Source organism: Alternaria ventricosa, assembly GCF_023758065.1.
Source record: "Alternaria ventricosa strain BMP 2768 chromosome Unknown scaffold_1, whole genome shotgun sequence".
Lineage (NCBI taxonomy): Eukaryota > Fungi > Ascomycota > Dothideomycetes > Pleosporales > Pleosporaceae > Alternaria > Alternaria ventricosa.
The window spans coordinates 2,412,557-2,425,883 of NW_026055681.1; the positions used below are offsets into that span (position 1 = coordinate 2,412,557).

Below are 13,327 nucleotides of genomic sequence, written 5' to 3' on the forward strand. Positions count from 1 at the left end.
GTCTCATGGTAATGAAGGGGCGTTGGGGGAGCATCCATTACGGCTTCACGAAATGCTGGTGTGTTGATCGGGTTTCCCCGGAGGGGTAGGCACGAACAACGCGTGCGATCACTATTGCTTGGGTATCGTATGGAGTCCCAGACACTTCGTGCTCGCAATCGAACAGGCAGTTTCGAAGTTGACGACCTCATCTTTACGCATGCTCTTCTGAGTCTGGAATACAGTATCTTCAATCTTATTCTCCTCACGCAGGCAGAGAGCATGTCGCCGTCTGGGTGGTATCTTGGAAGTCGCAATCGCGGAACAGACGCCGTTGTCGTTGGGACGATGTACTGGTAATGTGCGTTCAACAGGGCTCGCTGGTAGTCCCTGGTACCAAACTACGAAGGCCGCTTCAGCACAACGGAAAACCCTCATACAAGGGGGAACACCGAACAGGTATACTACATTCTGCGTCAGCATGAAATCAGATGTTTGTACAATCCTAAGAGCAAGGTAGACTTTGGGGAATTTTTTTCAAACCAACGCCATTTCAATTTTTTCGATGTCTTCCTATCTATTGGGTATCATGTGTTGCTGCCAAAGCAATTTGAGGTGGCATCTCATACAAGGAAGAAACTACACAGGCCTAAAGCCTAAATTAGGACGATAATGAGCAAAAGAGAAGACCTAATGTCGATGTAGGCCTCGCGATATTTTTTCCCCTTGAATTGGAATGAGGAAATCGTGCTTGCAATACTGATAATCAAGCCCCAATTTGGTCAACTCCGTCGCAATGCCCTACCATGTAAATGCATACTTGAAGGAAAAGAATAAGACAGTACAGAAATGATAATGATCAAGCTTGCGGAATCCTGGAGCGGTCGCCACCCTTGGCGATCCATTCCTCCTTGATAAGCTTGTCCTGCTCCAAGTGCATGAGCTTGTAGGCTGTGCGGATCGTTCCGTCGCTGACCTCGACAGCCAAACCGATCTCTTTTGGAGATTTGGGCTGACCCATGAGGTGGGAGACGAGGTAGAGACAGGCGCCGGCGATGGAGAGGGGGGAGCGTCCGGCTGCAACTCCGTAGTGGGCGACCTGATCCGCGCACTCTTCTGCGACCATCTGGACTTGTGTTCCAAGGGCGAGTTTGGCGCAGGCACGGGGCATAAGACTTGCGGCGCCGGTGGCTGTGGTACCGCCTTTCTGGTTGAGAAGGTTGACAGTGTCGATGACGGCACCGTTTCCTGCAACTGACGGCCCGTTATTCTGGGACTTTTGTATAAAGGCTTCGAGCACCTTGAACGTACGGCCAACTTCCTTCTTGCTCACGTTGGTCATCTTGAAGATCTCGCGGAAACTGCGCTGCTGGTCGTGCTTTCTGCAGGCTATGAAGATGCACCCGGCGATGATAGCGTCTTGCGATTTGCCCTTGAAGAGTTTTGCGTCATCGGTCATCTTGAACAGCATCTTGGCCGTCTCAGCGGTAGGGCGGCTGATGTTCTGTGAGTCGCAGAGCGCGGAGATTTGTCCATACGCGGCCTGCAGCGCCTTGTTGACCTTGTCGTGGTTGGTCTTGTTAAGCGCGCGGCTCAGGTCCCTAGACCTCATACCGCCGTCACCGAAACTGATCTCAGTCTGGAGCTGAGAGCCGTGTAGCAGGGGGTTCGCGGCGTCTCCGATACGAGAGGGATCGTCGTTTCCTTGATCTAGATACAAGGCGCAGTGTTAGCATGAGTGTCACTTGCATTTCTTCCACGCAGGCAAGTACTTGCCGTCGTTGGAAAAGGTGCGCCACTCGGAACGCGTGTCTATAGTCCTCTCCGCAAGCACGCGACCGCAAGAACCGCAGATGGTGTCGCCGGCGCTGAACTCTTCGACCAGATTGGGGGGGTTTTCTTTGCAGTCGGGGCAGATCATGGCAACGTTTAGGTCTTCCTGCCACTCGTCTTCTTTCACGAGTGTGGGTGCGGCTTCATACACCTCGCCAGGCGACAGCAGACGGCCATCGGGGGCGTACGACATCTTCGAGCAGTTGCGGACGGGCTATAGAGTGTATTTCGTTATCTAGCTATTGCGCGCGGTCGACCGACACACGTGTAGGCTGCGTCCGGGCTGGAGCAGGATGAGCGAGTGTGGTGGTATGAGACAGGCTGCGAGACTGAAGGAAAGCCTGCGACGACAAACTTGTAGTTCGGCGCGCAGGCAGCCATTGCTGGGCTTGGCATGACGCTAAGCCGTTTCGGGCGGCGGCTCAAGCTGCGGCGGTCCACGGTTTTTCCCCAACATCGACCTTCACTGTAGCTCCCATTGCCAGCTTCCCCACGTCACTACACCTACACAATGATCGCGCAATCCATCAGGGCCTCGGTACGCTCCTACTGCTGGTGGAATCTGGACACGTACTGACCCGCCACAGCGCCAGGCGCTCGTCCGCGTCGCCCGGCAGCAACCTGCCTTTGTCGCTCGCCGCACTTTCATCACTCCCTCGGCCGTCCGATCAGGTGATTCATCCCGAATGCTTGAAGACGCGACAGTACTGACCCAATTGGTGCCGTAGCCGACCTAGTGCAGGACCTTTACCTCCGCGAGCTCAAGGCCTACAAGGTCCCCGAAGTCAAGGCATCCGATGCTGAGGCCCACGTCCAGAAGTTCACCGTCCCCAAGGCCCCCGCCTCCCCCGAGGAGACCGACATTGCGAACGAGTTGAAGTCATACGAGACACAGGCAGTTGATGTTGAGGGCGCTCAAGGCGAGGACGATGCCGTGCTCCCGCAAGAGGACTGGTTCGAGGAGGAGGATGAGAGCATTACCACCGCCGGTGCCACCCATTAGAGGAGCATTGCTGGTTGAGGGAGATCATGTATCAAAACACTAGCGACTGTGTCAATACCATTGAGCGATGAAGCCAACAGGAGCTCTGTTCGGGAATATGTGAATCACGTGATGTGACTATGAACGTGGGGGTACATGAGCAGATAAAGTTATGACTATCGATGCTAAGCTTAGTTGAGAGAGTGCTTTGCGTCGAAACCACTGTCTTCGTCTCAACAAGGTAAACTAAGCTCCTCGCGGATATGATTCTTTTTGACTCGTTGCGGACCGTGATCTACAAGTACATGAGACGTGGGAGTTCTACAACTAGCCTTCTCAGGGTCTGACATCCGTGCTCGGGCTGCTGCTCTGGGAACTAAGAGGGGCTCGCAGCTGTTGAACTGTGTACTTTTTGTGCATGTGCATTGTTGTTTGAGAAGCAATACCTTACGACTTGGCGTACGTTCAGGAGAGGGGTGCTCGAGGGGTTAGGGATTGAGGGATTTGTGGGGTGCCAGGATCGTCATGAGGTTCTGACAGCAGCCCGATTGCTTTTACGTGCCAGGCTGTAACGAGAGACTGAATGTCGCATCTATGCCTACCTCAGAGGACATTCACACACGATGCGTCGCATTCTGACCGGCTTGATGCACGCTGTTCCGACAGGCACACGCGCAATGATGATCGCTACACACATGCACACGCGACTGCAGCGACCGTGGCCCCTCAGATAAGCCGGGCTGCGCACTCAGCTGTGCACTACACAGTAGTCGTCAGGCTGGCATGTCCCGTTCCGACAATGCTCACGGTTCGGAACTTCGGACAAAGCACAGGATACGCGTGGGTCAGAAGGAGCCTCGCAATTGGAGTCTGCCCCAGTAGCTGCAGGCACGGTCGGTCGCCTATCGCACCATCTGCATCTGCGGCTTTGCATACCGACGTCCTAGTGCCATGCGTGCCATGGACTTTTTTCGGTTGAGAGGTTTACCCTGAGGCACTAGCACCTGTCCACAGTAGTCAACCGTACTGGTCTCATACTGCCGAGTAGAAAGCAGTACGTCAGGATAAGTGAAGGGAGTTGAGCCGTTATACGAGGCGGTAAGCTACTGGGGTCTGCGGTATGTCTAGGGACCGGCCAGGAGATTACGGCAGCGAGAGATTGCAGTGTTCACAGTTCACGTCGCGAAAAAACAAGTTGGTTCGCCGGGGGCCCACCGCGCAGCAGACGCATCTTGCCCCGACCGTGTCGCTGCATCAGATGCGCAGCACCGTCACACAGGCAGGCATGCCAGCTGCGACGATCCGAAAGGCGTCATGCTGGCGGTGGGTGGCGGGCTAAAGCTCGTACTCGTCGCAGCGTGGAAATGTAAAGAAACGGCGCGGCGCGGGTCAGTAGACGAAAGGCAAATGATACCAAGAATACGCCCGTTTTTAATATAGAATTATTATCGCTCCGACGCGATCTGCGCAGGCGACGACCCCTGCTAGCCCCAGTTCGTCCGCTTGCGAAAGCGTCAAAGTAATAGCCCTCAACCTGCCCCCAGCGGCGTCAGTGAGCGCGGAATCTCTAACCCAAGGCCTGCCAGTCGCTACTGAACTTACTGCCCGATCCTGTCGCAGCAGATTCCACTCGCTTTGCTCTCCCCCGCGTCCTCTGAGCGGCTGCCGTTCGCTTCCGGTACCACAGCCTCACTTGTGACGTCTTCGCGCGCCCGGCTGGAGTATACTGCACCTTTGCCCGTTCACTGCCTGCTGCACAACGGCCCGCCTGACAGCACCACAACGCCGCAACCGTCCCAATTCACCGCCATGAGCCCGTAAACTTTCTGGAACACGTCAAACTTTACGAATCCCCGGCTGTTTCCTGCTGCCTCGCCCACGTCCAACCCACCCGTCGCCATGCCCATCGCCGTTGCTTCGGCTCCTCGCGGCCACTACTCCCTCGCGAATGCCATTCGAGGCAGGAGCAGAGCCGCCTCAGAGGTTGGCCCGGGTCCACAGCCCCCCAGCCACACGGAGCGCGCCCAGCTCCCCAAGGCCGCCTCGTACACGTACTTCCCCCAGGTCAAGGATCTGGACCACGAGCCCCCCGTGGTGGAATTGAGGGGAGGCTCTGACGACGATGTCGAAACCGGCAAGAGCGAAGAGCGCACGTCTGAAAGCCACTCGGGTGGCTCGAGTCCCTCCTCAGAAGAGGCCCCCGAACTCCCTGGCGTGGAAATGCCGCAACTCAGGCCCAACAACCTCTCGCGTCGCTCCTCGCGATTCCTCCCTTTCTCCAGCAGGAGCAGAGAGCCATCCGCTGAACGCAAGACCGACCGCAAGGCCGAACGTGGCCGGACCGACGCTGTGAAGCAATCAGACTCGCCCGCTGGCTCCCCTTCACGGTCCCTGACCAACCTGCGGAGGAAGTCGTGGATTGTGAAGGAGCAGCCGCGTGAGTCTCTTTCGCCGGTCAAGGAAAAGAAGCTCAAGAAGAAGAGTCTCGGCGACCAGACCCAGCCTACTACCGAGGCGGCCAAGCGGAAAACGCTCACAACCACAATCACGACTACAGACAGGATCTCAGAGGAGTCTGAAGCCAGGGACACGGTGAAGGAAGAGATTCAACAGCCAGCGCCCGTTGCCAAGAAGAACAAGCGTCTCAGTGGTCTATTTGCCGCGTCGAGCAGCGCTTCCAACCTGCCGTCCGTCCCGAAATCCTTCTCGACAGAAAAGCTTCCCCACTACCCGCAGAACCACAACCCAGTCAGCCCGACCCACATTGTTCCACCCCTACCACGCAACGTATCTGCGGAGAAGCTCAAGGGAATCAAGACGGAGCCCCGCAAGAAAGACGAGCTATGGACTGCATTCAGAACCTTGGACGGGGATCTGCGCAAGTAAGAATCCCTCTTCCCGCATTCAATTCAGAGCTAACAGAAGACAGGTTCCAATCCAAGTCCAGTTCCCTCAAAGCAAACGTCGTCCGCACCGCCCTACTACCCTTCCTCCGACAGTATTCCTCACATCCCTCGAACCACAAGCTCAGGCCCGAAGACCTTGACCGGCGAGTGAACATCCTCAATGGATGGTGGACCGGCCTCTTGGAGCTCGTCGCAGGACGGAACAATCAGTCCATCTCTGGAACAGATCGTCCTGTCATTCTGGAGGGTATTGCCGCAGTCATGGAGAGGCCTGAATGGAGACTGTATCCGTCTCCTTTCTGTGCTCTTGCCGACCGCGTAGAGACACTGTCTGCATCTACCACCAGCTCCAACGCTTCTGCCAACTCCGACTTCCTTGCCGAATCGGTTTACCACAACGTTCGGAACATTTTTACACAGAATCTACAATCTCAGATGGCCTTTGTTGTAGAAAAGATGTCGTTGAGGAACGCCGCAGCTAGTCTGGTCACCTTTTGCGGAAAGACGTGCGCGTACGCCTTTTGCTTCTGTCCAGGCGTGGCCGACGTTCTAGTACGCCTGTGGGGTCCCTCTCTAGACATGATGAAGCGCGTCATGGAGGAATCTGGCGTATCTAAGCTTGATCGGTTGGATGCTGTTTCTGATCGAGTTGTGGCTGCTTTCCCTCCCATGCTCCACTCGCTGAAGCTGCTTTCGCTCAACCGACTCCTGCGCCAATTACACAAGCCTGTGTTGCCCCCGCTCGCTATGGCGAACCTCGACTGGTACGGCCTTTGGACAAAGCGCTGGTCTGGTGCTGAGAGCGACCTTTTCTATGTTTTTGTCAAGCATTTCCATATCCTCGTTAGCGATTTCCTACCTGTCGAGCCCAGCAAAGCGGAGCGCATCTGCGTGCCAGGACTCATCATGGTGCATGCCCAAATTCTGGTCAACCTCGATGCGACCATCAACAGAAATGCTACCCCACAACAGCAGGAAGATCCATCGACCGCGGCAAACATCACCTTTGATGACGTTCTAGAACCCGATGCTTCCGCCTCGAGTATCGCTATTCCACCTGCAAATGCGACGAGGATGATGCAAGAGAATCGACTTATAATGCTAATCCGGGATTTCCTCTCTGAAAGGAATTCGCATCTTCACATCGCCAGGCGCATGTTCGCCGACAGTTTTGCTCGGCTCCTACAGGCGCAGGCACGCAAGATCTCGATATACGACAACAGTGCTTGTTACACACTCTGTGACTTTCTTGAGGAGGCTCTGATCATCATGGTCCGCTATGAACAGCACGACAGTGACCAACACGCTGTAATGGACTGGCCATTCTGGCTTACCGTCTTCAAGGCAATGGCCGCCAGTCACAACACAGCCACCGAGATCAAGTTGTACGCCTTCCTTTATAGCAGCTGGTGTACACTGGTTATGGACGAGCGAAGAAAGGCTGGGCTATGCCTTGACTTTCTCCTGGAACCAGCCTTCTTCGAGAGCCGATTCAACCATTGGTGTCCTATGGTACGATCTTACTTTATGCGTTTGATCTGCTGGCGGGTTGCGCGCTATGACGGAAACGAGACCGATACTGAGGTGTACGTATCCCTGAGGCCTGAAAATGATGACACATGCTAATGATGAACAGAGCCATTAAGAAGGCTTTGAGCGACCGCCTCCGGTCCATTTGGTCTCACTACCTTTGGCTTCAAGAAGAAGCTGAGCGTAAGCAGATCGTATACCCATCGACCCAGGCGTGCAACCCTGCACCAGGCCGACGTTTCCTTATCATCCGTAATGATAATCCTATTGTGGCCAACAACGGCCCTTTCCTTTCGTTCGACGGTGTGGTTCAAAACCCCCATCAGCGAAAGCCAACTCCTGCCAGCACCACCATACCCGAAGCGGAGATTCGGCCTGCGTCCGCCCTGTCCGCGGATTCAAGCGACTTCCCTGATGAAGACCCCGGCAAGGGCAAGTGGAACATCCTGCGAAGTCTCATCGGCGGAGGCTCCAAGCAGACTGCGAAAGCCAAGAGCCCTGCGGCATCGATCAAAGATAAGGAGAATGGCAGCAAGACGTCGTCTGCTAACTCGTCAACCGACGCACTCTCTACCACTGCATCTGCGGTTTCAGAGCCCCCTGTGCCTGCGCCAGTATCGCCACCTTCGACTCATCGAACCTACAACTTCCGCTTCTCTCTAGAATGGGTTGACAAGCGCTTCGGCACGTACCATAACATGCGCCTCCAACCTCCGAAACTTCCGGCTCCAGCACACAATCTTTTACAAGCAAGGGGTATTAACACGGAACCCGTCCTCAGTACCCCTCCAACTGGCGCTGCTGTAACATCAAGTACCTACGCAGGTCGTGCTCTCGCAGAATGGACCTTTGTCAGCCACGAGTGCCAGAACTTCTTCGATAGGAGAAAGAACGAAGGCGTGCCGACGAACCGACAAGTCGAGACACCCACGTTGAACGTCGAAGCGTTTAGACGACCTGGCTAAGCCATAGGGGAAGCAGGCCATAGCGGCAAACAACATTCACTTCAGGATCTCGTATATATTTCGACTGGCATTCCCACGTCAGTCATGTTTCAACACCATTCGGCCGGCTCGATACCCATTCAGCATTCCTTCAGCACACATACCTTGACGATTGCATATGGACACTCGACGCGAGCATCCCCCGACGGCGTTCTTCCACAACATCGAGCACATCATTCTCTTGTTTACACCACATCTGGCATGCATGGCAGTGCGCTTCTTGCATTGCCCCCACTTTTGATACTTTTTTTTTGTCCTCTTTGGTGTCTTGATTTTTCTCTCTTGGCGTGGGCGTGTCGAGCAAAGTTTAATGGGATATTATACACTTTAGGTTGCCGGGGCGCGGAGTCTGTAGTACGGCATCCACCCCCTCATGGGCCGAACATTAGATACATGAATCATATCGTCTTTTGCATTACTATGTCTGCGCTTCAACGGATGTTTCTTTCGAAGTCTGTGTGACCATACACGATGTGCTAGTCTCAAGGCGGACATCTCGGAAAGAGATATCCCGCATAGCGCTAGCGCGATGTGTAACATGCATGCCCAGCATGATCTACCCATCCTCACATCATCACCTACACCATCAACTCGCTAGAACCCTTCGCACGAGCGGAAGTATAATGCAGCCTCCACAACTGCAACCATCACGCCGCCACGCGACACTCCCGTCGTCGGGTCTGACCCCTCGGCTCTAATTCATCCGCGCCCAGCCACGTATTTCCCCGGTGGAACAATCTACGCCAAACCGTCCATTACTAACGTCCGCAAGTGCCGGCTCCCGTCACCATGAGACCTGACATGTTTGTTCTATTTGTAGGAAGGGGTCCCGCTTCCGGCTGTGTCCCCGCAGTTTAGGGCTTCTAGATAATATAATCTGGGGGAATTAGCCTGGACTCGGTGTGTTTCAGGGTCGATCGCGGTAGTACTTCGTTGCTTTTGTATAGTAGGTTGAGATGGGGCTTACGGAAGATTAGTTGACAGGAGGACGGATGGGGAAGGTGAGGGTTGGTGGTGGTTGGGGGTTATAGTAGGGTGTTTGGACGGTGGTTTTGGGTTCAGCGCTTTTGAGACTTTTGTTTTGAGATCGGAAGAGTATCGTGTTCTTCGTCATGCATTCCTCAAGTCTACTATCGGTGGCTGCGCTGGCGGCTACAGTGTTGGCTGCTCCAAGCGGTCATGTCGAGAAGCGTGCGCAGACCGTGTATCTAGCTGGGGACTCGACAATGGCGAGAGCAAGTGGTGCAACTACAGGTACAATTCATCACCCATCCCCACACAAGAACCCCTTACTAACAAAGTTCCACTCAGGCTGGGGCGTCTTCCTTCCCAACTCGCTCACCCTCCCCGTCGTCAACAAAGCCATCGGCGGCCGCAGCTCCCGCTCCTACACCGTCGAAGGCCGCTTCGACGAAATCGCCAACCTCGTAAAACCCAACGACATCGTAATCATGGAATTCGGTCACAACGACGGCGGCGGCCTCGGAAGCGGCGACAACGGCCGTTCAGTTTGCCCTGGTACCGGATCTGAGACGTGCCAGTCTACGTATAACGGGCAAGCTGTCACCGTTCACACGTTTCCTTACTACCTTACCGAGGCGGGCAAGAAGCTCATTGCCAAGGGCGCCAAGGTTATCGTGAGCAGTCAAACTCCTAACAATCCGTGGGAGGGTGGCAGTTTCTCGTATACGGATGGTGGGAGGTTCGTGGGTTATGCAAGGGATGTGGCGAAGGCGCTGGGAAGCAATGCCATGTATGTGGATCATGGAGCGTACACGGCGGATATCTTCAAGACGCTGGGTAAGACAAAGGTGGATGCTTTCTTCCCGGTGGATCACACGCATCCTAGTCCAGCTGGCTCGGATGCTGTTGCGAAAGCTTTTGTTAAGGGTGTGCAGTGTGGTGGGGGTGGGTTCTTGAATGGGTTTGTTAAGAATGCTACTGCGAGCATTCCGGGGAGGTGCTTGTAGAATCACCAGTCAGACAATAGGGTGAACTTCAATGTATATATTAAACTACTGAACGGAAAATATCAAGACTAAGCGCCGTCTAAGTATCATCCAGTCACTATCCCAGTCTCCTTCATAGCCACTTCTCACCCTTTCCAAGGTGAGAGTAGAAAGCACCACCATCTCCTCTGGCAACGCTGGAGGCTTCAACAATGCTCAGCACAGCCTTAACTGACTCTTCTGGCGTAATGGGGCCCTTGAAGTCGGGTGCGTATGCCGCAAACTTCTGCGACATGATTCCAAGCTTTTGCTGGTCTTCTTCCGAAAGATCGGCGTAGACATCCGTGCCCACAACCCCAGGAGACATGGCCAAGAACAAGACTCCGTCTTTGGCGTATTCAGCGCTAAACTTCGCAACCGCCATGCTGACTGCCGCTTTGCTGATGGAGTAGGGTGCGTCCTCGGAAATGTTGTACCTGCGCACTAGCTCCATGTCGCCCATACCACTTGAGATGGTGACGACCTTTTTGACAGGTCCCTTGAGAATGAGCGGCATGAAAAGGTTGAAGAGGTGGATGTTGCCTGTGACATTGACGTTGAACTGGCGAGTGAGACTGGCTGTGAGTTTCTCCGGGTCATTTCCGAGAATGGAGAAAGAGTCGAAGCCTCCCTCCACCAGACCGGCATTTGCGATTAGGTAGTCAAGGCTTCCACCGGTGATTTTGGCTGTAGCAGCGGCGGCGCTCTTGAGCGACTCGTAGTTCTCGAGATCGCCCTGAACGAAGTGGATGTTGCTTCTGTTCCAAGAGGCGACCTTGGCTTCGGAGGCAGCTACGTTGCGGACAAGGCCGATGACGACGTTGTTGGGGTTGCTGGAGATGTTGTCGAGGAAGGCGAGGCCAATTCCTCGGGAGGCTCCGGTGATGAGGTAGGAAGGCATTTTGATTTGGTGGTTAAGAATGCTGAAGAATGAGGTGTCTTGGGGATCGAGGATCGGATAGTGAAGGGTGAGGATTGATTATCTTATGATTAAGTGTCTTCTAGACTGGAGTGTTTGGTACTGAGATGTGAGTTGATGCTGATACTATAGAGGCCGAGCAAGCTCCTTTATACCAACTCTACGAGGCGATGCCATTCCTCCGTATTTGAGCGGCAAGAGCGTTCCTACCATCATGGCTTCGTAAGCAACAACACTGAGCTCGCGGATTTTGACTACAGTTCTGTTTGAAGGCATATGCGGTCTACTAAGCTTGCCGCAATGGATGTGCCAGAAGGATCGTGCCTGTGGCTTGCAGGAGATCGTTTGACGATCTATGCTTGGCGGTACACGAGGCTGACAAAAGAGCTCGCAGATAGTTGCTTCACGTCCATTTTGGGTATGGCGCGGCGTTAGTCAATCGCGCGTGATTCGTTGATAACTGCGGGGCGGGGCGTCTTAGGGCCTCCACGGGCTGGGCCATCTCCCACCTGTAACTCCCGCCTAGCATTTCCAGCGCCCTGCTGTTCGCTTGCATGTATCTCTCGTGAACTCTTGATTTCTAATATGCGGCGTTGCGATCTCTTTGCAGCACTTACTGAAAGTGCACGCCTTTGTCTGTCCCGAGCTCCACGCGATACTAATCTAGGATGACTGCGACGAAGGGGTGTTGGACATGCAAAGGTAGTGCTTGATCTCGTGAAGTCATGGGGAATTTGACTTGTTAACATCCTCCGTAGATCGCAAGGTCTCGTGTGACCGCACTGTTCCTGCGTGCATCAAGTGTTTGAAGACCAAGCGAGTATGCGGTGGTTATGGCATTCGTCTCATATGGCCTCAAAACGATCAACAAGAGAGGTCTCTGCCAGCGTCTGCATGTTCGGGGACGCAGCGCACGATAAGCCGACAGAGAACTGAGCGATGGGTCAATGTGTCGCAGACCGATGTGCTCCTCCATATCCTTGCTAGAGATGCTAAAGGCGGAGGTACGGCGTCTCCAAGCATGCTGTTGACACAACTTGACGTGTGATTAGTAAAAAGCGAGCATGTTGAGAGGTATAGGCTCGCATTGCCCAGGCTTACCCAGACCATGGTCCCGGTACCGAACGCGATCACTGCTAGCGATGCGGATCTAATACAGTACTGTATGTCCTCTTATGGGGGATGACTGTTTCGATATTAACTAGTCGCAGTTGAGAACGTGATGATTGGTATCCTACCAACCCTGGGCCGTGAAAAAGCAGGCATTGGACGGCTATTATTGCGCATGGCCTTATCCGGACGATCAAAAGCGTCAAAGGCTTTACTGCTATCGGTTGTCGCACTGGCCTCGCGTCATCGCGGACACGATGCTGTGCATGCGACCCGTGCAAAGAACGCGGCTATAGACGCGCTGATAATTGCCACAAGCTCTGAAATGGACCATGATGCCAGTATTGAGCACATTGCCACTGGCCTGACTTTGTGTTTGGTAGAAGTGAGTACTGTTCCGGAAAAGATGAGGACGAGACTGACGGATTACCGCAACAATCATAGACAAATCTCGACTGCGACTGGATAGGCCATCTTTGCGGCGCAACAAATGTCCTACCCACCGTCGAACAGAAAGCATACCACATTGGCAGCGATGCAGCGGTCATGCTAGAGTGGCTTTACTACTTCGTCACCTTTACGCGCTTTAGCTTCCGACATTGGCGCACCTATACGATTCGAGCAACTTCGCAAGAGCTTGGTATCAACGGGGCTAGCCCCCATTGTGTCATGCAGTATCGAATTGCTCGCACACTGGTTGCAAAGAAGATGGCTGCAATCTCAACATATGTTCATCCTGTGGTTCAGCTTCTCGCCGACGTCTTAGATACACGGCTGTACGCTTTTGACCCGCACTATCATTCGGTAGAATATCAACAGTCCCTGGATGATCTCAAGGTTCGACTGAGCGATGTTGACTCCGTTATTGAGAAGGGGGGAGAAGACGACGATCAGTCTCGCTGTCTAGAGTTAACCCGACTAGCTGGCCTGATATACCTCGAGCGTGTGTCTCGAAACTTCTCAGGCGATTCCAACAGGCTAGAAAGCTGGAAAAAAGATGCAGTCTCCATAATTGCCAGCCTGAACACATATCCGCCATCGTTCGCTGTTTTCATCGTCGGCTGCGAGATTCACAC

General features: G+C 54.1%; 5 protein-coding genes across 5 annotated transcripts; 3 read left to right on the forward strand and 2 right to left on the reverse strand.

Annotated features, from left to right (window-relative positions):
* Positions 1 to 838: 838 nt before the first annotated feature.
* Positions 839 to 2,005, reverse strand: J4E93_000831 (uncharacterized protein; the record flags this gene model as incomplete). Its single annotated transcript, XM_049338788.1, has 2 exons — positions 839 to 1,689; positions 1,756 to 2,005. 2 exons carry the CDS (start codon positions 2,003 to 2,005, stop codon positions 839 to 841), a joined length of 1,101 nt encoding a protein of 366 aa, XP_049204673.1.
* Positions 2,006 to 2,323: 318 nt separating this feature from the next.
* Positions 2,324 to 2,815, forward strand: J4E93_000832 (uncharacterized protein; the record flags this gene model as incomplete). Its single annotated transcript, XM_049338789.1, has 3 exons — positions 2,324 to 2,350; positions 2,400 to 2,484; positions 2,541 to 2,815. 3 exons carry the CDS (start codon positions 2,324 to 2,326, stop codon positions 2,813 to 2,815), a joined length of 387 nt encoding a protein of 128 aa, XP_049204674.1.
* Positions 2,816 to 4,693: 1,878 nt separating this feature from the next.
* J4E93_000833 (uncharacterized protein) lies at positions 4,694 to 8,195 on the forward strand (the record flags this gene model as incomplete). The annotated part of the gene is made up of 3 exons (XM_049338790.1): positions 4,694 to 5,676; positions 5,724 to 7,286; positions 7,337 to 8,195. 3 exons carry the CDS (start codon positions 4,694 to 4,696, stop codon positions 8,193 to 8,195), a joined length of 3,405 nt encoding a protein of 1,134 aa, XP_049204675.1.
* A 1,265-nt stretch (positions 8,196 to 9,460) lies between these two features.
* Positions 9,461 to 10,204, forward strand: J4E93_000834 (uncharacterized protein; the record flags this gene model as incomplete). The annotated part of the gene is made up of 2 exons (XM_049338791.1): positions 9,461 to 9,488; positions 9,546 to 10,204. The coding sequence occupies 2 exons, from the start codon at positions 9,461 to 9,463 to the stop codon at positions 10,202 to 10,204; spliced, it is 687 nt and encodes a 228-aa protein (XP_049204676.1).
* Positions 10,205 to 10,316: 112 nt separating this feature from the next.
* Positions 10,317 to 11,123, reverse strand: J4E93_000835 (uncharacterized protein; the record flags this gene model as incomplete). The annotated part of the gene is made up of 1 exon (XM_049338792.1): positions 10,317 to 11,123. One exon carries the CDS (start codon positions 11,121 to 11,123, stop codon positions 10,317 to 10,319), a length of 807 nt encoding a protein of 268 aa, XP_049204677.1.
* Between the last annotated feature and the right edge of the window lie 2,204 nt (positions 11,124 to 13,327).